Source organism: Protopterus annectens, chromosome 1.part0 (genome assembly GCF_019279795.1).
Source record: "Protopterus annectens isolate FY-2018-M chromosome 1.part0, PAN1.0, whole genome shotgun sequence".
In the NCBI taxonomy this organism is placed as follows: domain Eukaryota; kingdom Metazoa; phylum Chordata; order Ceratodontiformes; family Protopteridae; genus Protopterus; species Protopterus annectens.
Window position 1 is genome coordinate 773,414,397 of NC_056725.1, and position 23,645 is coordinate 773,438,041.

General features: G+C 44.6%; 1 protein-coding gene across 1 annotated transcript in view; it reads right to left on the reverse strand.

Moving 5' to 3' along the window:
• TIMM50 (translocase of inner mitochondrial membrane 50) overlaps positions 1-23,645 on the reverse strand; it is a 1,096,571-nt gene that overhangs the window by 466,456 nt on the left and 606,470 nt on the right. Inside the window, exon 5 of the mRNA XM_044062888.1 lies at positions 23,531-23,589. Coding sequence (XP_043918823.1) covers positions 23,531-23,589 — 59 coding nt within the window. The remainder of the gene's footprint in view (positions 1-23,530; positions 23,590-23,645) is intronic.

Here is a 23,645-nt window from a genome sequence, read left to right on the forward strand (position 1 = left end):
TGTTTGGTGCGTCCTATCCAAATAGAAGCGTAATTGTCTGTGGACATCTAAGGTGTGAAAGATATACTCCACTCTGTTTGAATACTTCGGGAAGAAAACTGGAAGTTCCACTGATTGCTGCAGACAAAAAGTAGAACAAACCTTAGGAACAAAGGATGGGTTCGGTCTGAGGGATACTCTATCCTTGTGAAAAACCAGATATGGTGGTTTGATACATAGGGCTTGAAGTTCTGAAACTCGCCTGGCTGATGTAATTGCAACTAATAAAGCAGTCTTCCAAGAAAGAAATTTTAAGTCACAAGTTGCTGCCAGTTCAAAGGGGGAAGAGGTTAAAGCACCTAACACCACATTAAGGTCCCACGGTGGAGCGGGATGAGGTATCGGGGGCCGTAGCAGCCCAGCACCTTTCATGAAGGCTTTACACAACTTGTTGCTCAAAGGTGGTTCTATGCTCTCATGAAAATTGGAAATAGCCGCCAATTGAACTTTGATGGTAGAGACCGAACAACCTTGGTTGAACAGAGAAGCTAAAAACTTCAGAACCTCTGACACCGGGGCTGTCATGGGGTCTAAGCCCCGGAGTTGGGCCCAAATAGCAAATCTCTTCCATTTGCTGTTATACATTTTCTTAGTAGAAGTCTTGTGGGCAGAGGATAAGATATGTATGACTTCCGGGTCCAAAGCATGGTTCCTGACTATGGTCGGAAGAGGAGGAGCCAAGCTGTTAACTTCAACGAGTGGAGGGACTGATGTAGCTGTCCCGACTGATGGGTCAAGAGATCCGGCACCTGGTCCAGGAACCATGGACCGTCCAGTGCATATTTGCGAAGAAGGGGAAACCAGACTTGATGAGGCCAGTATGGGGCAACTAAAATCATTTTGCTCTCCAAGCTAATCGCCTTCTGGATCACCTTGGGAAGAAGGGGAACCGGAGGAAAGGCGTATAGCAGACCGGTGGGCCAAGCTTGGACTAGGGCGTCCTTGGGAATCTCTCCCAGAACTGGGATGAGAGAGAAGAAGTGTTGGCATTTCGTGTTGAGGGGGGTTGCGAAAAGGTCGCAGCAAGGAGTTCCCCATCTCCTGAAAATCTGAGTTGCTACTCTGTCGTTCAGAGACCACTCGTGAGGGGAGAGAATAGTTCTGCTCAGCTTGCCGGCTATCACATATGATTTCCCTGGAATGTGTGTTGCTACCAGAAAACATTTGGTTGCAATCGCCCAATCCCATACCTTCATGGCCTCTCTGCAAAGAGGGTAGGATCTGGTCCCTCCTTGCTTGTTCAGGTACCAGACTACCGACATGTTGTCGGACTGGATGGCAATTGTGCCCTGGGGGAGGTAACTGTGTAGTGCTTGCAGCGATAGAAGCACCGCCCTCATTTCCAGTATGTTGATGTGGAGGAGACTCTCGTCGGAGTGCCACTGGCCTTGGACTGACCTGCCCAGGTAATGTCCCCCCCACCCCGTCTGGGAGGCGTCCGTAGTCAGTGTGGCCACTGTGGGTGGTGGAATGAAGGGTCGCCCCTGATCCAGGTTGGAGGAAAGAAGCCACCAACGAAGGTCCTGTTTGCACATCTCTGTGATCAGAATGTGGTGACTGAGTGGGAGATCCTGATAAGACCACTGGACTGACAGGAGCCACTGGAGAATCCTCATATGTAACCTTGCTAAGGGGACTAAAAAAACTGTGGCCGACATGGACCCTAACAGTTGTAGGACCATCCTCGCTGGGGCTCGACGTCTGAGGAGCAAAGCTCGAACTTGAGACTGTAGTGTTTCTATCCTCTCTGCAGGAAGATAGACTCGCATTTGCTTTGAGTCTATCTCTGCTCCGATAAACCGGATGCGCTGAGATGGCAGCAACACGGACTTTGTCCAACTGAAGGTGATTCCTAGGGAGTTGCCTAGAGATATAGTGGCTGCTAGGTTCTGCAAGAGTAGACGCCTGGAGGTGGCAGTTAGGAGCCAGTCGTCTAGGTATGGAAACACCTGGAATCCTAGACTTCTCAGTTGAGCAGTCACCACCGCCAAACATTTGGTGAACACCCTGGGGGCTGTGGTGAGACCAAATGGCAGTGCTCGGAACTGGAAATGACTGTCTCCCAGGCTGAAGCGCAAGTGTCTCCTGGATGCCTGATCTATCAGGATGTGATAATACGCGTCCTTCAGATCTATGGAGCACATCCAAACACCTTTCTCCAGCAGCGGGAGAATGGATTGTAAGCTGACCATCCGGAACTTGGACTTTTTCACTGAACGACTTAGTTTGCTGAGATCCAAAATGGGCCTTAAGTCCCCGGTCTTTTTTGGAACCAAAAAGAATCTTGAGTAAGTCCCTAATCTGGTCTGGCCTGCGGGGACAGGTTGGATGGCTCCTTTTTGAAGCAGCTTTGATATTTCGTTGGCTGCAAGATCCCGTTGACTGGGTGGCGGGTCCGGGATTTTCTGGGATGGAGGTGGGGGTTGAGAAAAGGGGATGGTGTAACCTCCGGCGATGATTCGGAGCACCCATCGGTCCTGAGTGATACTCTCCCAGGCCTTTAGGTGCTTCAAAAAACGACCCCCGACTGGTTCCAGAGCTGCACAGTCGGGCACTCCTTCAGGGATGCTGGAAGGTTGAGGAGCCACAAAAGGACTCGCGGTCTCCAGTGTTGCGGGGGCCTCCGCCACCTCTGGGACGGCGTCTTCCTGAAAAATTTCCCCCTCCTCTGCCTCTAGAAGGGGGATCACTCTGCTGCGAAGAGTAAGGCTTTTGAGATTTACGGAACCACATCTTCCCCCCTCTTCTAGCCTTGGGATAAGGCCTGAAGGGAGTGGAAAACCGTGCCCCTATGGCAGTTAAAGTCTTACCCTCTTGTTCGCGAGTCAAGGTGTCCTTTACCTTGGGTCCAAACAGAGAGGACCCATCAAAGGGAGACTTAAAGGCCTCCGCAAAATGACACAGGCGGAGCCAGGCTGGTCTCCGTAGAGCAACGCCTGTTCCCGCCGCTCTGCTCACCCCCTCGGCTGCATATGAAATGAGCCTCATGGACGAGTTCGATAACGATGATAGGATAGCCAGCTGAGAGTTAACCGTCTGGGCCAACTACTCAAGTAAGTTACCAGAGAGGGTATCTGAAAGTTCCTTGACCAGATCCCCCTGAAGTCTGGTGAAGTGCGTCAAATAATTCAGAGACCTTAAAGTAAAGGTTGCTGAAGTAAGGGTGCGCTTCCCGTACCAATCCATGCTCCTAGACTCTTTATTAGGAGGATGAACGGACGTTGAAGCCTCTGCCACATCTTGTTGGGTAGCAGATGCCACCACCAGGGCATCTACAGCCACACCTTTGGACAGAAAATCCTTTTCAGGGGGTGCTGAGAGAAATTTATTGGGGCGAGCTGGCACCGGTTCCACAGAATCCGGGTGTTCCCACGCCCTTCGAGAGATCAAATCCAGGAGCTCATCGAAGGGCGGAGACACCCAGGAGGCGGAGGGCTGAGCCCCGAAGGCCTTGAGGAATACCCACTCCTCAGTGGAAGGGGGTTTGGACTGCCAGTCGCCTCATTGCTTCAGGATCTCCAAAATGTCCGCAAAGGAGACATCATCCGAGGATGACTTGGGGGACCCCTCCGCATCATCGAGGTCGGTGTCCAAGGTGAGAGACTCGTCAGGGGAGTCAACGTGCTTCCTCTTGCACTGTCTCTTCCTCGGAGGTTCCTCCGAAGACACTTTGGAGGGACCTTCAGGAAGGAGGGAACCCCCGATGGGGGTGGCCTCAGGCCCCAGGGCTCCGCTGTCTTGAGACAGGGGGACTACAAAGGAACCAGTCTCCATGCCAAGGGAAGGTGACAGTGAGATGGTGGAGGTGGCCAAAGAAGATTTGGCCAAAGCACTCCTCATGGCCCTGAAGGCGGGACCCCCAGAGTCCTGGGAAGGTCCAACCCCCGAGGCCACAACAGTAGACGGCACTCCCGTAGCCGACGCACCGAGAGGGAGGCTCGGAACCGAAAACATCGGTCCCGAAATGTCACCCCCGGGGCTGACAGAGGAGGTCCGTGTACCGAACTCCGACCCGAAGGGCGGGGTTGGAGTAAGGGTCGGAACCGACCCGAAAACCTCCACTGGCTCCACCAGCACCGACTCCAACGGCGCCGAGGCTGTTGGAGGAGGAACCAAGACAACAGGGTGGGCAACCGGCACCGGAGCCGACTGGGCTGGAGCCGAAACCAACTTTTGAAAGACCGGAGACTGAAACAGCCTTTGAAGCACCCTTGTCTATGTCCGAATCCGACATTCTCGAAGACCGAGAAGAGATCGAACGAGCTCGAGTCGACTTCTCCGCCGGTTCCGAAGGACTGGGGGACCGGCTCCGAATAGTCTCGATAAATATCGGTGCAGAGGGAGACTCCACAACCATTGCAATTTCCCTCGGAGCCGAGGTGGACTTCGGCGCCAAAAGGGAAGAGTCTGAGCGGGCAACTCTCATCGGCTCCGAAGACAGTGGAGCCGATGAAGGTGATCCGCCTCTCGAAGCTCTAGCCGTCGACTCCGAAGTCAGAGGAGTCGAGGCTGGAGGCATAGAGGCAGACCGTTCCGCCCTCGGCTCCGAAGTCCGTGGAGCCGACGGAGAAGCCTGCCGAGATTTCTTTGTAGCCGGTTCCGACGGGCTGGTCGGAGCCGATGATTTCTTTTTCTTTGAAGGTGAAGAGGAAGAAGATAAAGCCTCCTCAAAGGAAGGGGTGATGAGCCCTTTTAAAATCAATTTATTTTTCCTCTCTTGGAGGACACGGGAGGAAAAAGCGTGACAAACGCTGCATGACTCGAAGATGCTTAGGGCCTAAACAATAAACGCACAAAGAGTGATCGTCCATAATGGACATTTTGTAACTGCATTTAGAGCATTTTTTGAACCCTGAAGGTCTGTGCTCTTTCGACATGTTGACACACAAATCACTACCACAGAAAAAATTATTTTAAATGCAATAATAACAGAGGACAAGGCCCCTCTAACTTAAATGGGATCCAAAACTAGACAACTTTATCACAGAGAGACTCACACTAAGAGCTTTAACAACGCGCGAGGGCACGGCCCCTCTAACTTAAACGGGATCCTTTCCCTCAAACTAAGACAATTTACCACAAAAAAAGGTCAAATCTCAGTCACACAACAATGAATAGCTGTTAAAACAGCTTCCGGGTAGATAAGAGAAAATTTCTGACAGAAATTTTAAAGTAACAAGCACTTAGCTCAGCCAAGTCCGAGACCACGTCTTTGCTGTAGAAGCGGCAAACGAGATCTGGGGAAGCAGTGGTGGTGCATCCTGGGATGTGGGATAGCTCAGCCAATAAGAGACTTCGTTCTATAGTATAGCGTGCCGAGTCAGAGCTGAGGATCGGCTCCGAACCCATCAGTACAGAATGTAGGCAAGATAGGATCACATTACATCTGATGACTAGCGTAATGGAAACGTCGCCGACAGTTTTGGACCTGTGCGGTCTCTGTCTTTATCCTTACTTTTTTTGGAAGATCGGTAGTCGGATGGCTTATCGAAGCCAATTCGGAATTCGAAGACTGAGAGCGAAAATATCTAGCTACAATAAAGACTCGATGACGTATAGTTCTGATGTTGAACAAAGCACAAAAGTGACAATGGGGGACGTCGTGGTCTGGGCCTAAACAGGTGACGCAGTAAGAATGGAAGTCTCCATGTGGTATTTGCTTTCCACAGGTGAAACAATTGTTAACTTTTTCTGACATCGGTTAGAGTAAGAAAAAAAGGATCCCAATGGGGTACTTGGCTTTAGAAGACTTCAACTTCAATTCGGAAATGAAAACTCAGGTAGCAGCCGACCGGCACTCATGCGAACTGCTTCTGCTTCAGGTTCCTCTGCAAGAAAGACTGATGTAATGGCGTCGGCTGCCTGATTTTATACCACTGACAACCTGACGTCAGTCCTGGGCGACAGCAACAACGCAGAAATACTAAGCCTCTGGTATTCGGGCCAACTGAGGGGTACCCCTGGCAGGATAACCCAAATGTGATGACTGCAACAGTGAAACATGAAGAACATCTGTAAATACAGCTCTTGTATGGCCTCTCAAACACTCCATAAAAGGGGGAGAAATCGGACAGTAGTTACTTCATGCTGCAGTGTACTGATGAAATGGGATCACGAGGTTAGGCTACAAATGTTCCATCTGATCGACAGCCTAGTAAGAACCTCTAAACCGGCTTGGTATCTCCAGCTACTTAATGAATATTCCTGGCAGTCCTAAATAAAATATAAAACAGCCAATAATCAAAATAGGTGAGCCTACTAGCATTTGTCACAGTATAGAAGATGTGAATAAAAAAAATAAAATTTCAAAAAGTTGCCATGCATATGTTGTTAAAAGCATTTCTGGTCCTGTAAAACAAAATATTCAGTTTCTTTCCTCAGGCATGCACTTATGAAGACAATAAAAAAGAACACCTCTGAAGTAGCATTGGGGGGGGGGGGGCAGCATGCTATTTCAAAGTTCCTTCATTTGAATAAAAATAAGTAATAGTCATATTACAATGGTCTACAAAGGAGACCCAAATAAATGCTAGCAAAAAAATGCCTGATGTAATGATGGGAAGGACTGAGAAAGACATAAAATGGATAAAGGAGACACACTTATGGATTAGCATATGTGCCGTAACAGCAGACATTAAAATATAGTCAGTTTTAACAATAAAGCCATCTTGGACACACACACAGACACACACATGGTTTTAGAAAGAACTGAAGACGCAACAGACGTCGAAGGTCTGGGTCGAGTATCGGTAATGCGAAGTACTTCCTCAGAAGCCGGTGCCTGCTCAGCAGCTCCGGACCCATCCAAGTTACAGACATCCGAAGGATCCTTAGTCAAAGAGTCACACAGACACACAGACAGACACACAGACACACAGACACACAGACACACAGACACACAGACACACAGACACACAGACACACACACACAGACACACACACACACACAATCTCCTGGCTCATATTTGCAAATGCAGGCACTTTTTACCTTCTCTCTGTTCACAAATAAAGGCTCTTACTATTCTGATTGAATACGGCTCTTTTCTTATCATCTGACTCCATACAAGTTCTAAAACAGTTCAAGCATTTCTTTATCAATGAAGAACAAATGCATTATACAGACTACCCTTGTTCATCAAAATCAAGAACCACAGCATTTTAAGTGTGTAATCATAATAACTGTAAATGTGAGCATTTACTGAATATGACATCAGAGAATAAGCCTAAGTAGTAAATAATGTACAACATTTTAGAATATCTTATGAATTTGAAATAGCAGCTCCTTGGAGCCAGGGAAAATCTAACTAGATACTTAATGGATGAAAATAATAAAAACAAGAGTTTGTTCCAAAGTTAAATTCAGTAAAATAACATCACTAAATATAGAAAGCTGATAAACCGCAATACAATCACACTACAAGGCAATGAGCACTTTTGTCTATCACCCTTCATCAGATACGTTTTGTGAATAAACTGGACAATTTATAGCTCAAAGGAGGATAGCTTCACTTTTTCTATTACTTAATTTTGAGTGTGTGTACATTCTACTCTGGTTAGCTGTCGAACAGCAAAAAAAAAAAATTCTGCAGGAATACAACAGTGGATTACTTCAAATAGGCTTTTCCTTTTCTTTTTATTCCTCTGCATGAAGAGGACATCCTAAAGCTGCAATTATTCAGGCTTTTTAGCCTTGGGTATTGCTCCACCTGGGACATGCAACTCAAGCTCCAACATTTCCAAAACAACAGCTGACACATTTGATGCTGGTACCTTCACTGGTTCCTAAAACAGATATACTACCCATTACATTTTAACTTTCTAACTTTGTCAGTATAGGTTTCCCAGGTTGAACTTTAAACTTTTTCCTTGATTTTGTTCTCAGGAAGGAAATCAAACCTTTTAGCCTTCTGTCTTTTTATGACCAACTTAACATTTCTAAACTATCCACAGTTTTCAATGTCACTTTCAGGTCCTTAACAAAACAAACAAAATTCTTCAGGTTTACTTACCATTCTACTTGCAGTTACTCATGTGTGTTGATATAATTACATCATGAACTGCAAAATAACAAATGAGTACATGATACTGAAATGCTATTTAATGAAAATCTTTGTCACTGCACTTTCAACATTTTGCTGATATGATGAGATGGTCATCCACTGATGCAGAAGGAAGGACTAGTCAGAGCATACACAGACTCTTTGAACAAGAAACAGCCCATGCAGACTTAGGTCAGTCTGTACTACAGAAGCTTCACTGGTAAATACAGGGAAGGTAAAGAAGCAGTATGTGCATTCATCAGTAAATACCAGGAAGGGAAGTGGCCATCACTTTTGCAAATGCAGACCAAGAAAAGTAAGATGGGTGGGAAGAGAGCCCAAATGTTATGACTTACTGCTACTGTAACTGTCCTTGAAGACTAAAAACTGGCTGTGCTACCACACGCCTATCACCAGATATGGATGGGCAGCAAAGAGCTGAGAAGCATTTCTTACTATAACCAAATGTCATCCTTTTCACACTAGAATGGAAACATTCAACAGATGGACGGCAAACTATGGAATTAAGCAAACTGCAGTCCTTGAACAGGTCTTGTAGAGACCAAACAGAATGCAAAATATTTGCAGAGCAGATCTTCATTGAAATTGTTTCTCAGAGGCCACATCAGTAGCCAAAAAACATCAAATCTTCCTGGAATGTAGAGAGAAAAAAAAAAAAAATAAGGAAAAAAAAACAGTAAGAAAAGCCATGAAAAGGAAGATAAATGTCAGATTGGGTCACCCCATATAAGGAAAAGGTGCATTCTCCTGTATCTGTCAGTACCAGATCCAGTATTTTTGCACTCCCTGTCGGCAAATGGACTAAATGGTTCAGGGTTTTTGTATTTACAAAGTCCAGGAATCTCTGGACTTGGAATCCTATATGACTCCAAACTTGCCAGTTTATTGAATGGTAATTAAAGTTCCCATGAATATGGCATTGGGTGGAATGGTTAAGTGTTTCCAGTAGATCTAAGTATGAACTGTGTGTTTTGTGGATCATAAAGGGTGATCTATAGCTTGCAAGGATATGATGTGGACTACCTATGACAATCTGGAGTACTGTAATTTAGAGAACTCTCAAGAGTGGAAATGGCTTACTGAGATATGCTTTGCTGTAAAAACTTACCAACTCAGTTACATAAGCATGGAAAGAACAGAGTAATTCAAAAACATCCTTCAAATAGCCACATAATATTTAGTCAGTGTTGAAAATATCATATACGCAACCTGATATAGTGAACTATTATTAGATCCACAGACATGTGGTGCACAATGCTGAAGAGAGAGAGGATTAGCAAGTATGGCAATAGTGTCAGTCACAGAAACAGTCTCTCTCTTCCTTTTTCTCTGTCCTGAGTAAGAAACAATGTTTCCTCCAAATAATCTACATGGTTCCAGAAAGTACAGTTGTGTACACTTACCATAAATGTAGATGTTAGAGTGTATTCACTGTTGCAGTCATTACATTTGGGTTATCTGCTTGGAGTAGCCCTCAGTCGGCCTGATTAACAAAGTCTTGGGTCCTGCGTCGGTTGCTGTCCCTTCTTCTATGACGTCAGGTTGTCAGGGGGTATAAAACATGCAGCCGATGCCATTACATCAGTTTTTCTTGCCCCAGATGTCAGGTGCCCCCTAATGGGAAGCAATTAAATCTATAAATTACAAGGATATACCTCCAACAAAAAAGCAAATACACCAAAAAGATTTTTGAGCATAGTAAGGGAGAGTAGAGGTATAGCCAAAAGAAGAAAGGGGGCTGGAGGGAGGGAAACCAGGACTGCAACAGTGAATACACTCGAACATCTACATTTATGGTAAGTGTATACAACTGTACTATGTTCTTCGTGTTTCACTGTTGCAGTCATTACATTTGGGTAGATTCCCAAAGCTAAGGTTGGGAGGAGGAATTTAAATAGAATTAGGACCAGCTACAAGACCCTGGAGGACTGCAGTGGCAAAGCCAGCTCTGGATTTAGGGAAAATTGGCAAATGATAATGCTTGGTGAAAGTATGTACAGAACTCCAGGTAGCAGCTTCTAGGATGTCCCTGGTAGGAACGCCCCTGAGAAAGGCTGTGGAGGTAAATGCAGCCCTGGTTGAATGGGATCTGATGCAATGTAGGATAGGTTTTCCAGGTACTTGAAAAAGCCCGGTATCACCGGGCGAAAGTGCTTGTGTCTGTTTTTTATTACGTTTGCTTTTACTTCTCCGTTTTGTATTAATAAAAAGCTGCATTCGACTCAGTACATTGGCTTTGTTACTTTTCTGCCAGAATTTGGAAATTAATGATCAGAGTCAAAGGAAGCTTACTTCGAAGAAGAAGGGACAGTTGTTTCTATTGGTACGCTTTTGGTCTTGAAGTTTTGGATTCGGTGAGGTCTTCTGTTGGTTAATTCCTGGTTTCTTCATTTTTTTGTTGATAGGTTTTCCATGGCACTTATAGCAGAAATTAATGCAGTGGCCTATCCATTTTGAAATGGTTTGCTTTGAAATAGCTGTCCCCTCCTCAAATGCCACCAGCAGTTGTTCAGATTTCCTTTGCGGTTTAGTCCTAAGTAAAATCTAAGTTGTCTGTGCACATCTAAAGAGTGCAATATCCATTCCCCTTTGTTCTTTGGGTTAGGAAAGAAGGTAGGCAAATGAATGGACTGATTAAGAGCCACACTGGATACCACCTTGGGCATGAAGGAGGGATTGGTTCTGAGGTACATCCTGTCCACATGAAAGATGATGAAAGGCTCCACTGCCATAAGGGCCTGCAATTCAGATACCCTTCTTGTAGAAGTGATTGCTAAAAGGAAAGCTGTTTTCCAGGAAAGGAATTTTAAATCAGCAGTAGCAGCTGGCTCAAAAGGAGGAAGAGTGAGTTTCTCCAAGACAAAGTTAAGGTCCCAGGCTGGAGTTGGAGCTCTCCTGGGTGGCCTTAAATTTTTGGCCCCTCTGAGGAACTGCTTGAGCATTGGATGAGAGAAGAGGGGAGGCTCTGTGCTATAATGAGCTGAAATGGCTGAGGCATGAATTTTGATGGAGGAAAAGGACAAGCCCTTATGAAGCATTTCAGTCAAGTATTGTAGAATCTGAGGTAAATTGGGCACTGCTGCGCTCATCCATTGAGATTGATTCCAGGCACAAAATCTTTTCCATTTTGCAGCATAAGATTTTGTAGTACTAGGCCTCCTTCCCTCTAAAATGATATCCATCACTGATTTACTGAGGGATGGTAAAGGAGAGATTAGGTAATTAGCCAGGCTGCTAGGTTCAGGGTTTGCAGCGGAGGGTGCAGAATCTGGTTCTCCTGCAGAGACAACAGGGAAGGAGTCTGAGGCAGGTGCCATGGGGTCAAGCGTGACACACTGCGCAAGAGGGGGTACACCAGTGTTGGTGTGGCCAGTCTGGTGAAATTAAAATTGTCCTTGGCTTGTCCTGTTTGATCTTTAGTAGCACCTTGGAGAGCAGAGGCAGAGGAGGAAAGGCATAAACTGATAGATTTTTCCAGCTGAAGGATAGAGCATCCACTTTCCAAGCTAGCTTGTGGGGAATCCTTGTGCAAAATTTGTCCAATTGATAGTTCTGGGGGGGGGGGGCAAACAGGTCGATATCTGGGCTCCCCCACTTGCTTGTCAAAGTACAGTTTTGTACCTACCATAAATGTAGATGTTCGAAGATCCACATTGCTGCAGTCCTAACACTTGGGTAGTCCGCTGTCCCTCGGTTGGCCCGAATATCAGAGCATAAGGCTGACGTCGGTCAAGGCGCATTTGACTGACATCAGAACGTCAGGGTACAAATGCGCATGACCGACGTCATATCCTCAGTCTTTTCTTGCCCCAGATGTCAGAAGACCCTAAAAAGAAAGGTCAAAACCCATAGACAACAACTAAACAACCAACCAGCCTAACACCAAAAATATGTACAATATATACAATATATACACTATACCTCAGAGGGATAACCCAGGCCACACAACCACCTCAAACTACAGAGGGAAGGAGGAGGGTATTGGACTGCAGCAATGTGGATCTTGAACATCTACATTTATGGTAGGTACAAAACTGTACTATGTTCTTCATCTCACATTGCTGCAGTTCTAACACTTGGGTAGAATCCCAAAGCAGAGGTAAGGGAGGATGGCTAAACTATAATGAAGCAGGGCTGCCAAAATGCCCTGCAACACAGCAGTGGCAAAACCAGCCCTGGATTTAGAGTACAGAGGAAGGTGGTAATGCCTAGAGAAGGTATGCACTGAACTCCAAGTGGCTGCCTCCAAAATATCCTTAGTAGCCACCCCCCTCAAAAAAGCTGTTGAAGTGGCAGTAGCCCTAGTGGAATGAGGCCTAATCCCAGCTGGAATCTCTTTGCCATGATGGGAATAACAGAAAGCAATGCAAAATCCAATCCACTTAGAAATAGTTTGTTTTGACACGGGCTTGCCCTGAGAGCACAAAGCAAAAGAAACTAATAACTGCTGAGATTGTCTGAACCCTTTAGTTCTGTCCAAATAATATCGCAACTGCCTGTGTACATCTAAAGTGTGCAAAATCTTTTCCCCTTTAGTTTGGGGATTTGCATAAAAAGTAGGCAAATGAATAGTTTGGTTTAAAGCCACACTAGAAACCACTTTAGGCATAAAGGAAGGATTAGTACGTAAAGATACCCTATCCTTATGGAAAATTAAGAAAGGCTCAACTGCCATAAGGGCCTGCAATTCAGAAACCCTTCTTGCAGAGGTAATGGCCAACAAAAAAGCAGTCTTCCATGACAAATATTTCAACTCAGCAGTAGCTGCAGGCTCAAAAGGTTGTAGAGTGAGTTTCTCAAACACAAAATTGAGATCCCAAGCAGGAGTAGGAGCCCTCATTGGGGTCTTATATTCTTTGCCCCTCTAAGAAATTGCTTGAACAAAGGATGAGAAAACAATGGTGGGTCACAGTCGTAGTGAGCTGAAATTGCTGCAGCATGAATCTTAATAGAAGAGAAGGACAAACCTTTGTCCAATAACTCAGTAAGATATTGAAGAGCCACACTTAAATCAGGCTCAGAAACATCCAAATCCTTAGCAGCACTCCAAAATAAAAATCTCTTCCATTTATCTGCGTACACTTTCCTTGTACTAGGCCTTCTAGCTTCCAAAATCACATTCAAAACTTGTTGTGGAAGTTGAGACCCTTTATGGTTTAAAACAGAATATGCCATGCTGTTAGGTGAAGAGAGTGAAGCTTGACATTGAGCAAATGACTGTCCTCCTGGGACAACAGATGAAGAATCAAAGGCAAAGGCCATGGAGGCTTCCCTACCAGACTTCTCAGTAATGGGTACCAGTGCTGTCGAGGCCAATCTGGAGCTATCAAAATCATCCTTGGCTTGTCCTGTCTGACCTTCAGAAGTACCTTTGGGAGGAGAGGCAGAGGTGGAAAGGCATACACATGAAGATTTTTCCAACTGAAAGAAAGAGCATCCACTTTCCAAGCTGTGGGATGAAACCGCTTTGTGCAAAACTTTGGCAGCTGGTGGTTTAGTGGAGAAGCGAACAGATCTATGTCTGGAGTTCCCCAGGACACTGTCAATTTCTGAAATACATGAAGATCCAGTTTCCACTCGTGGGGATCCATGATTTGTCTGCTTAACACATCTGCTAAGGAGTTCTGTGCTCCGGCAGAAACCTTGCCTGAAGACTTAGTTGTAAACTGAGAGCAGTCTCCCACAAAATCATTGCTTGCCTGCATAGAGGATAAGAATGTGTTCCCCCTTGCTTGTTGATGTACCACATGACAGTTGTGTTGTCTGTTAGAATCAACACCTGCCCTGGAAGAAGTAAATCCTTGAAAGCTATTAATGCAAACTGGACTGCTAACATCTCCTTCAAGTTGATATGTAGATGCTGTAGTCTGACAGGCCACTTGTCTTGTATCCACTTTCCATTTAGATGAGCTCCCCAAGCTTTGTCTGAGGCATCTGTTAAAATTTGACTCGCCTCTGGCCGGGTCACAGAGAGTCCCTTGTTTAGGTGACATTCCTGAGCCCACCACAAAAATTCCTTTTGAATGCAAGGTATTATTTGAATGACAGTGTCCAGATGTTGGCAGTGCTGTGTCCATACATTTTGAGATACCATTGCAACTTCCTCATATGCAGTTTGGCATTGGGAAGCACCAGAATACAAGATGCCATGAACCCTAAGGCTTGAAGGACTGTCCTTGCAGTCAGCCCGGACTGAAGAGATAGATGATGGAAGTAAAGGGAAAGATTCTTTTGTTTGTCCGGGGTTAGAAAGGCCATCTGGGATGCTGTATTCAGTCTTACTCCCAGAAAGCACATGTCTTGAGAGGGTACTAGACTGGACTTTATTTCGTTCACAGAATACCCCAGGCATCTTAGCACTGCTATCACATACTCCAAATGACTAAGAAGCTCGTCCCTTCCTTGAGCCAGTATCAGGCAATCGTCCAAATAAGGATAGATTTGTATTCCTTTCAGCCTGAAGAATGCTATCACTGGAGCCAGAACTTTGTAAATACTCTGGGTGCAGTAGATAAGCCAAAGGGCAATGCAGAGAACTGATAGTGAGAAGTCCCAGTCCGAAAACGCAGATACTTCCTGCAACTTAGCCTGATAGGAACATGAAGGTAAGCCTCCTTGAGATCCAAAGTTACCATCCAGTGATCCTTGCCCAGTAGAGGTAAAAGCTGTTGTAACGCCAACATTTTGAACTTGGGAATGTCCAGATAAGTGTTGAGGATAGATAAATCCAAAATCGGTCTCCACGTGTTCCCCTTTTTTGGCACAAGGAACAGGCGAGAATAAAATCCTAGGCCCCTTTCTGACATAGGAACCGGCTGTATGGCCCCTATTTGGAGTAACAGAGAAATTTGCTTGTGAGCCTCTATTCTTTGTTGAGGAGGAATGTCTGGCATGCCTTTGAAAGGAGGCAAGGTATGGAAATAAAACCTGTAACCGTGATGTATGATATCCAGTACCCATTTGTCTTGGGTAATCAAACTCCAATTTTCTTTGAAAAGTGCCAACCTTCCTCCCAAAGGTGCTGCCAGGCGAGAAGGTTCTGGCAGCTGAAAAGGTAGGTCATTGGGTCTGTTTACGAAAGGACTGACCCCTGCCCTCACCCGAAGACTGTGCAGGAGAACTCCCCGTCCTAGGCCTGAAAGAGCCCTGACCTCTGCCCCTGCCACGTCTAGATCTACCCCTAGACTGGGAATCATAAGAAGGATACGCCCACCCTTTAGTAGGCCAATTTCTACTAAACTTTGGAGGCTGAACCTGCAAAAAATCTTTAACAGTCTGCATAGACTTAGCCTTGTCTTCCATTTTCTTTAAAACTGCCTCAACCGGAGAACCAAACAAGACATCAGATTGCAAAGGGGCATCCAAAATCCTAGTTTTAACATGGTCAGATAAATTTTGATCCCTCAGCCAAGCATGCCTGCGAAGAACTGACCCAGTGGCAGCCACCCTAGACGAGGTCTGTACAGCATCAAAACCACATTGCAAAGAATGCTTACCCACCTGTTCAGAAACATGCACTAAATCTTGTAACTCTTTACAATCAATACCTTCCGCCAGAGCATCCACCTTAGATTTCAACTGTGAAAGGAGATAATTTTGATATTTCAACATGTGAAACTGGCAATTCAAAGCTCTCATGGCTAGAGTGGAAGAAGTATAAACTTTCTTTCCCCATCTATCCAAGGCCCTGGCCTCTTTATCTGCAGGAACCGGATTCTTGACAACAGAAGCCTTTACACCCTTAGGCCCCTGGCTAACAGTTTCTGGGTCTGCCCTAGGACTCTTAAAAAGATACTTATGAGCTTCAGGCACCCTGTAATACCTATCCGGTTTAACAGGAGCAGGACAGGAGCAGGAGGCAAAGAATCAGGATTAAGCGAAGCCTCTGCAAACACATCTTCCACTACATTCAGAACAGGAGGTATAGCTAAAGGCCTATGCTGGGGTAAAAACAAAAATTCCCTAAGCCTTTTCCTGGAATCAGAGAAATCCTGACCTTCCCATTTAAAATGCTCTCTCATGGAGTGCAGGGTCTCTGAAAAAGAAAAATCCTCAGGAGGAGAAGCAGAAGGAGTAGAATCATCCACATCAGAATCAGAATAATGAGAATACTCCTGCAAGTCTTCAGCCGAAGACTCAGACACATCCGAAGCCTGCTCATAATCCCCTAACACAGGTTCCATCCTAGGCCTCTTATCAGGAGGAGGCATAGAGCCTCTAATTAAAGTAATTAAATCTTCTGCCATTTTAAGCATGTGCTTTCTGGGCACAGAACCTGAAGAACTAGGAGTGACACCCACAGAAGCAAAACTAGACCTGCCTCTAGGGGAAGCCTTGGAAGCAGAAAGAGAGGGCCTAGACACCTTAGGAAGGGAGGGGAGTACAGTTACCTGAGAAGCCCCTACAGCCTGACCTGCCTCCTGGGAGGCCACATCCTGTAAAAACAGTCTCTCCTGGGACTCCATAGAGGCCCCGGGCGGAACCACCGGTTCCACTGACGTCTCTAAAGAACCGGCGTCCGGTTCGGACGACTCCTCTAACCTAGGTTTAACTGCCTTGTCCTTGCGCTTCTTTGAAGAAGCCGGCGTCGGAGCATCCGACGGCATATTGTAATTGCACCGCTTCCCAAAGACTAACCTGGCACAATCCAACCTACGCTTTATAGTGCGTTTATTAAACCTAGCACAAAAGCGACACCCAACAACGTCGTGCTCAGGTCCCAAACAAGGTATACACAAATTATGGTAATCCCTATGCGGTATCTGTTTCCCACAAGAAATACAGTTATTCACTTTTTCTGACATCCGGTAAACCACTGAGGCAAGAAAAAACCAAAATATTCCCCAACGGGGTACTTAACCAACTCTGACTTCGGTCTGAAACTCCGAATTCGAAAAATTTCAGAATGCCGAACGGCACTTGCAACACTGCTTCTGCATCGGACCATGCGGCAAAAAAGACTGAGGATATGACGTCGGTCATGCGCATTTGTACCCTGACGTTCTGATGTCAGTCAAATGCGCCTTGACCGACGTCAGCCTTATGCTCTGATATTCGGGCCGACCGAGGGACAGCGGACTACCCAAGTGTTAGGACTGCAGCAATGTGAGATGAAGAACATCATGTTGAAAATCCTTGGTTCCAGTTTCCACTCATGTGGGTCCATGAGGTTTCTGCTTAGTCTGTCTGCCAGTGTATTTCGTTTTCCTGGCAGGAATTGAGCTTGTAGATTCACTTGGTAGCTCAAGGCTGTGTTCCACAATGCCATGGCTAGTCTACAGAGGGGGTAATAATGTGTATCCCCTGCTTGTTTATGTACCACACGACAGTGGTGGTGTCCGTCTTTACCATTAGTTGTCCTGGAAGAATGTGGTCCTTGAAGGCTGTCAGAGCATTCTGTACAGCTAACATTTCCTTTTGATTTACATGCAGGTGCATTTGACTTGTGTTTCATTTGCCCTGAATGCACTTCCCTGCCAGGTGGGCCCCCCCATGCATAGTCTGATGCGTCTGTTAAGGTTTGGGCGTCAGGGGGTAGTGTGAATGATAGTCCCCTGTTTTGGTGGCAGGCCTCTGGCCACCAAAGGAACTCTAGGCGTAGGCAAGGAATGATATGGATCATTCCTTCCAGATCCTGTGAATGTTGACACCATAGGCTTTTGAGATAGTTTCCACATATGCAGCCTTGCATATGGAATTAGAAGAATGCAGGAGGCCATGAACCCCAAGGCTTGCAGTATTTGCCTTGCAGATAGCTGGGTTTTTGTGGCCACTTGTTTGAAGTAGGTTGTCAAATGAAACCGTTTCTCTGGCGTGAGAAAAGCCATCTGGGAAGTTGTATTCAAGCTTGTTCCCAGGAATACAATTTGCTGACAGGGTACCAGGTGTGATTTCTTTTCATTTATGGTGTACCCCAGACAAGTCAGCACCCTTTGAACAAAGGCCAGATGATTCAAAAGTATGCCCTGGCTTTCTCCCTGAATTAGACAATCGTCCAGGTATGGGTATATTTGAATATTTCTTTGCCTGCAAAATGCAATGACTGGAGCTAGGCACTTTGTTAATACCCTGGGCGCAGTAGATAAGCCAAAGGGTAGTGCAGAGAACTGACTGCATGCAGCCTGCTTTGAAGCGTAGGTATCCCCTGCAAGACTCCCTGATAGGGATGTGCAGGTATGCTTCTTTTAAGCCTAGTGTTGCCAACCATGCATCTTTGCCTAGCATAGGAAGCAGCTGAAGAGTCAGCATTTTGAATTTTGGAATCACCAGAAAGGTGTTTAGAGTAGAAAGGTCCAGGATAGGACGCCATGTATTGGCTTTTCTGGCTACCAGGAAAAGTCGAATAGAAACCTTGTCCCTTTTCCTCTTCTGGTACCAAATGAATAGCCCCTATGCTTGAGAGAGAGAACTTGATTTTGGGCCTCTGCCCACTGATTTGGGGGTAGATCTGGCCACCCACTTGGTGTTGGTAATGTGTGGAAGTGAAATCTGTATCCTTGAGACACTATTTAAAACCCATTTGTCCTGGGTAATGAGTTCCCAGTTTTTGGCCTGCAGACCAATCTTTCCGCCTAAAGGAGCATTCAGTTGGGAAGTGCTTGGAAGTTTTAAAAGCAAGTAATTGAGACAGTATTCCATAGGGGGGAAGTCTTACTACTCCCAGATTTGGGTGCAGAAATCCCCCACTACTTAGTCTTGTGTGTCCCCTGGGACTGAAATCTGGGGTTTCTGCTGTGTCTGGGTTTGGCTTGAGAATGCCTGGAAGGGGCTGGAAAGGACCAATTCTTAGACGGCCAATGCCTACTAAATCTAGGAGGCTGAACTTGCAAGAAATCATTAACAGTTTGCACAGATTTAGCTTTATCTTCCATCTTTTTAAGAACTTCCTCAGCTTTGTTGCCAAACAGGCAGTCCTGATTTAAGGGAGCATCCAACAGTTTAGCTTTAACATGAACAGGCAAAGATTGCTCCTTAAGCCAAGCATGCCTTCTGAGCACAGACCCAGTAACAGCAGCCTTGCAAGAGGCCTCTAGTGAATCAAATCCACATTGCAAGGTATGTTTACCAACCTGTTCAGCAGAATGCATTAAATCCTGTAATTCTTTATTTTCAGCACAGTCAGGAATCATCATTTTCTGTTTAAGCAACCCAATATCATATTGTTGATACTTTAACATATGAAACTGGCAGTTTAAAGCCCTAATGGCCAAGGCTGCAGAAGTGTAAACCTTCTTACCCCATCTATCCAGCGCCCTAGAGTCTCTATCAGAAGGGGTAGGATTTTTAGCTGTAGAAGCCTTAACGCCCTTGGATCCCTGTGAAATAGTCTCTGGATCCGCAATAGGATTTTTAAAAAGAAACTTGTGTGAATCAAGAACCCTGTAATATTTGTCAGGTTTTCAGGGAGCAGAAGGCAAAGAATCAGGGGCCAAACTAGATTCCGAAAAGGCATCATAAACAATGTCTAGTACAGGAGGTATAAAAATCCTGGCTTTCCCAGTGGAAATGCTCCCTTAGAGTATGTAAGGTTTCACCAAAAGAAAAATCCTCTGGAGGGGAAGCAGAGGGAATAGAGTCCTCTGCATCAGAATCCTCCTAAATAGATAAGGGCAAATCCAGATCATCAGAAAAATCAGAATCCTGGTCAGAAGATTCATAAACAACTTCAGTCCTAGGTCTCTTAGAAGGCGGGAGGTTGGCTTCCTCTGATTAAAGTTATAAGATCTTCAGCCATTCTTATCATTTGTTTTTTAGGCATAGAGACCCGAGCATGCGGCCTGGGCGGTTTTTTAGGCATGGTTCGAGATTTAGGTCTAAATGAAGAAGGAGGCGTCTGTTTAATATTTAAGTCCATAGGCCTGAACACACCCTCAGAAGCCGGTGCCTGCACAGCGGCTCTGGACCCATCCAGGGTAGAGAAATCTGCAGGTTCCACAGTTGAAGCATCTCGCGGCATAGCAGACTCCGAATGGGTCTCAGTAGAGGCCTGCGAATCAGAAGTAGCAGGTATCAGGGGCTGCAAAAGCACCTCACTGAGTACCGGCGAACTGGCGACTGGCTTAGGAGAAGCATCGTCAACAGCTTTGGACCTAGGCGGCCTGTCTCTGTCTTTATCTTTGCGTTTTTTTGGAATCCCGGTAGTCAGATGGCTAACCGATGGCATTTCTGGATAATTAAATTGAGAACCGAAATATTTAGAGGCGAAAATATACCGGTGATGGATACTGCGCTGATTAAATAAAGCACAAAACCGACAGCAAGGTAGGTCGTGGTCAGGGCCCAGGCAAGGAATACAGAACGAATGAAAATCTTTGTGAGGGATTTGCTTTCCACAAGTAATGCAATTATTAACTTTTACTGACATCGGTAAGGAGCAAGAAAAAGTTTCCCCAACGGGGTACTTCGCTTTAGTTGAAGACTTTGGTTCTGAAACTCGAAAACGAAAATTTCAGGAGTCAGCCGACCAGCACTTGCGAAACTGCTTCTGCTTTGGGCACCGCACAGCAAGAAAGACTGATGTAATGGCGTCGGCTGCATGTTTTATACCCCTGATGACCTCACGTCATGGAAGAAGGGACAGCATCCGACGGAGGACCCAAGACTTTGTAATCAGGCCGACTGAGGGCTACTGCAAGCAGATAACCCAAATGTAATGACTGCAACAGTGAAACACGAAGAACATCTACTATCTAATGGGATGGGCAGAGATACAACTTCTATTCTTAACCCTAATGAATGCAAAACTGGCATTATAAATACATCAAAAATGAAGCAAGTGAGATTGTGGAGACACATATTGAAGGGTGAATATTTAATACAGTACACAGCAATTGAAACTGTGGATTAAAGGACCTATGTTCATGGATACATCCACCTTGAGATTTTCAGATTATATCAACCAGATGGTTAATTACATTTATAAAACTATAGGCAGTACAAAAAGATTTATAAAGTCCAGGAATCCAGAAATTCATTGTTTGTAAGTTACATTATATCCAAACTAGACTACCAAATAATAACATGGAAATCTCATAAGAAAACTAGTGTGAGTAAACTGGAAAAAGTACAGTGGAAACATACCAAGGGCATCCATAGATGTGAAAGTTTAAGTTATTGTGAAAGTTTAAGTTATTATAAAAGATTAAAATATCTGAACTTGTACACTGTCTCATATACATATTTAAGAGGACATTTTATTAAGGAATATACATAGGGTATTTAGAGACAACCATCTCTGGGAATGTTTGGAGAAATCAAACGGCAGTAGACAATCATCAGAGAACCTGTGCAGAAGATTAAACAAATGACAGATGTACCAATTTCAGGCAGTAGTTAATTCCTGGAACAGACTACAAAATTAAATTAAAGCAAGCACTAGTTTAAAGCATTATTACATATTCAATCGATCCTGTACTACATAGGGGAACTTACGATTCCTCCATAAACTGAAATGGACTGCAGTGTACCACAAGGGTCTGCTCTTGGACCACTTCAATTCTCATTATTAACAATCTTCCTTGGTACCTCCCATCACTTGACTGCTTAACGTTTACAGGTGATGTAGAGTTAACTAGGCATGGGAAGTAAACTCATGAAACCTCTGCAAAGCTGCAGTTTGATTCTGAAGTACTTTGAAATAGCCATCAAAAAACTTGTTTTAAATACCAGGAAGACTACTGTCATACAGTTTGACAACGCTCAAAAGATTAAATGTTGTTAAATGTTGTCCATATCTCTCACCACTGATCTCTCAACATTTTGCCTACAACCTCCTCTTAAACCTAGTTATGAACTGTGTTAGATTTTTCTCTCTTTTACTCTTCATGTCAAGATCAAAGTTCAAGTACGAGGGAAACTTAAAGCAACATACTCAACATCCAATCTCCTCACTCCAGAAGTCAAATGCTCCATAGCCAGTGTACTCAATCCTAGGACTAAATGCAGACTATTCCTTATTGTTGCAAACTTAACCGCCAATACCACATTGTTATAAACCACTGAGAATAAGATACTATGCTTCATCAATCTAGCTAATGATGGAGAACACCACTGCACTATTATACAGAATGGCACAGGGATGACAACTTCAGCAAGAAATGAGCTACTGCTCAGCATCCTTACTTACAAGCTCCTTAATACTGGATACTGTTCACCTGTAAAGACCAGAACCTTCAACAGGGACTGTAATTATACTCTTAGAAATACAGACAGCACTCAGCCAAACCCCCTTACAAACTGAACAGCAGCACCTTTTCTAAAAATGCACCTTCTGGTTAGAACAAAATCCCAGATGAAATATGGCAAGTCAACAAACTTACTAGCTTCAAACTACAACTAAAAAAACTACCCGATAAAACAGCGTGGCTGTGTTTCAGAGATGTAGGCTACAAAGTACCTACAAGGTGAGGAATTTTTGTTTGTTTCACCTTCTGGCTTAATTTTAATTTAGCTCCTATATTCACTGAAATGATTCAGAATTCAACTGTAAGCTAATTTGCTATGTCAGTAATGTACATTACCTGCAGCTGGATCAACTATCTGTGCCTAAATGAAAGTTCAGTACTGTGCTATATCTATTACTGTTACTGCCAATTCCAATATAAATTTGTCTGTAAACAGTTCTAAATTTTGTTGTATGTTTAGTTGTAAGGTCTGGTGCCTCTAGTGAGGGTTGTGACTAAAATGGCCCTTGGACCAATTCACTTACCTGGTTAACAAATGTTAAATAAACTAATTAATTAAATTAAACAAATAAATATAATTTTGGTACATTAGCAGGCTAGGTGGGCATTACTGCCTGTGCCTTAAATTTCTATATGAGTACAAATGATCCTTCCACAGTGCCCGAATCACACAGCTTTGCCATTTTACAGTTTTCTCATGAAAGACATTGGCACAGACGTTTATGGAAGACTTGCTCCAGAATTTTGTACTGATAGTGCAAGCAACTAATAAGATCGAGCTTGGGAAATACCAGACATTAGCATGTGATAAATATAATGATCCCAAGCCTGCCTTGCAATCCAAGTATGATCCCCATCAAAACTTGAATCTTGATTTCAACCATCTGAAAAGTAGGGACTGTCCAAGTAAACTATATGCAACATGTCTGAAGCACATGTATCTGCAATAATGGGGTAAGGTGACTAGAATATGCAACGATGAAGCTGAGGAGAGCTGAACTAGCACAGCTTCTGTTACGCACAAAGAAGGCAGCATCTCAGCAGCAGCTCACACAGTCCGACGGGTCCAACACAGCCAGACAATGTCTGGATGAATATGTATCCCAGCAGCAATGGATACACAAAATCTATCCCAACATAATCAGTAGTGAAGAAAGGTAAACCACCTATAAATGCACCTTGCTTTGTAACAAAATTCACAGCACAACATGGGATTTCATAACACTTTCCAATGTTCTTTTATCTTACCTGCCTATAATCTTTAAAGTACTTGCAAGTTCTTCGAAGCTGCTGGATAACAAGTGGATCTAGAAGAAAATGAAAAATAAATCCATCAAAAAACACAAATGTTTACTTGAATTCA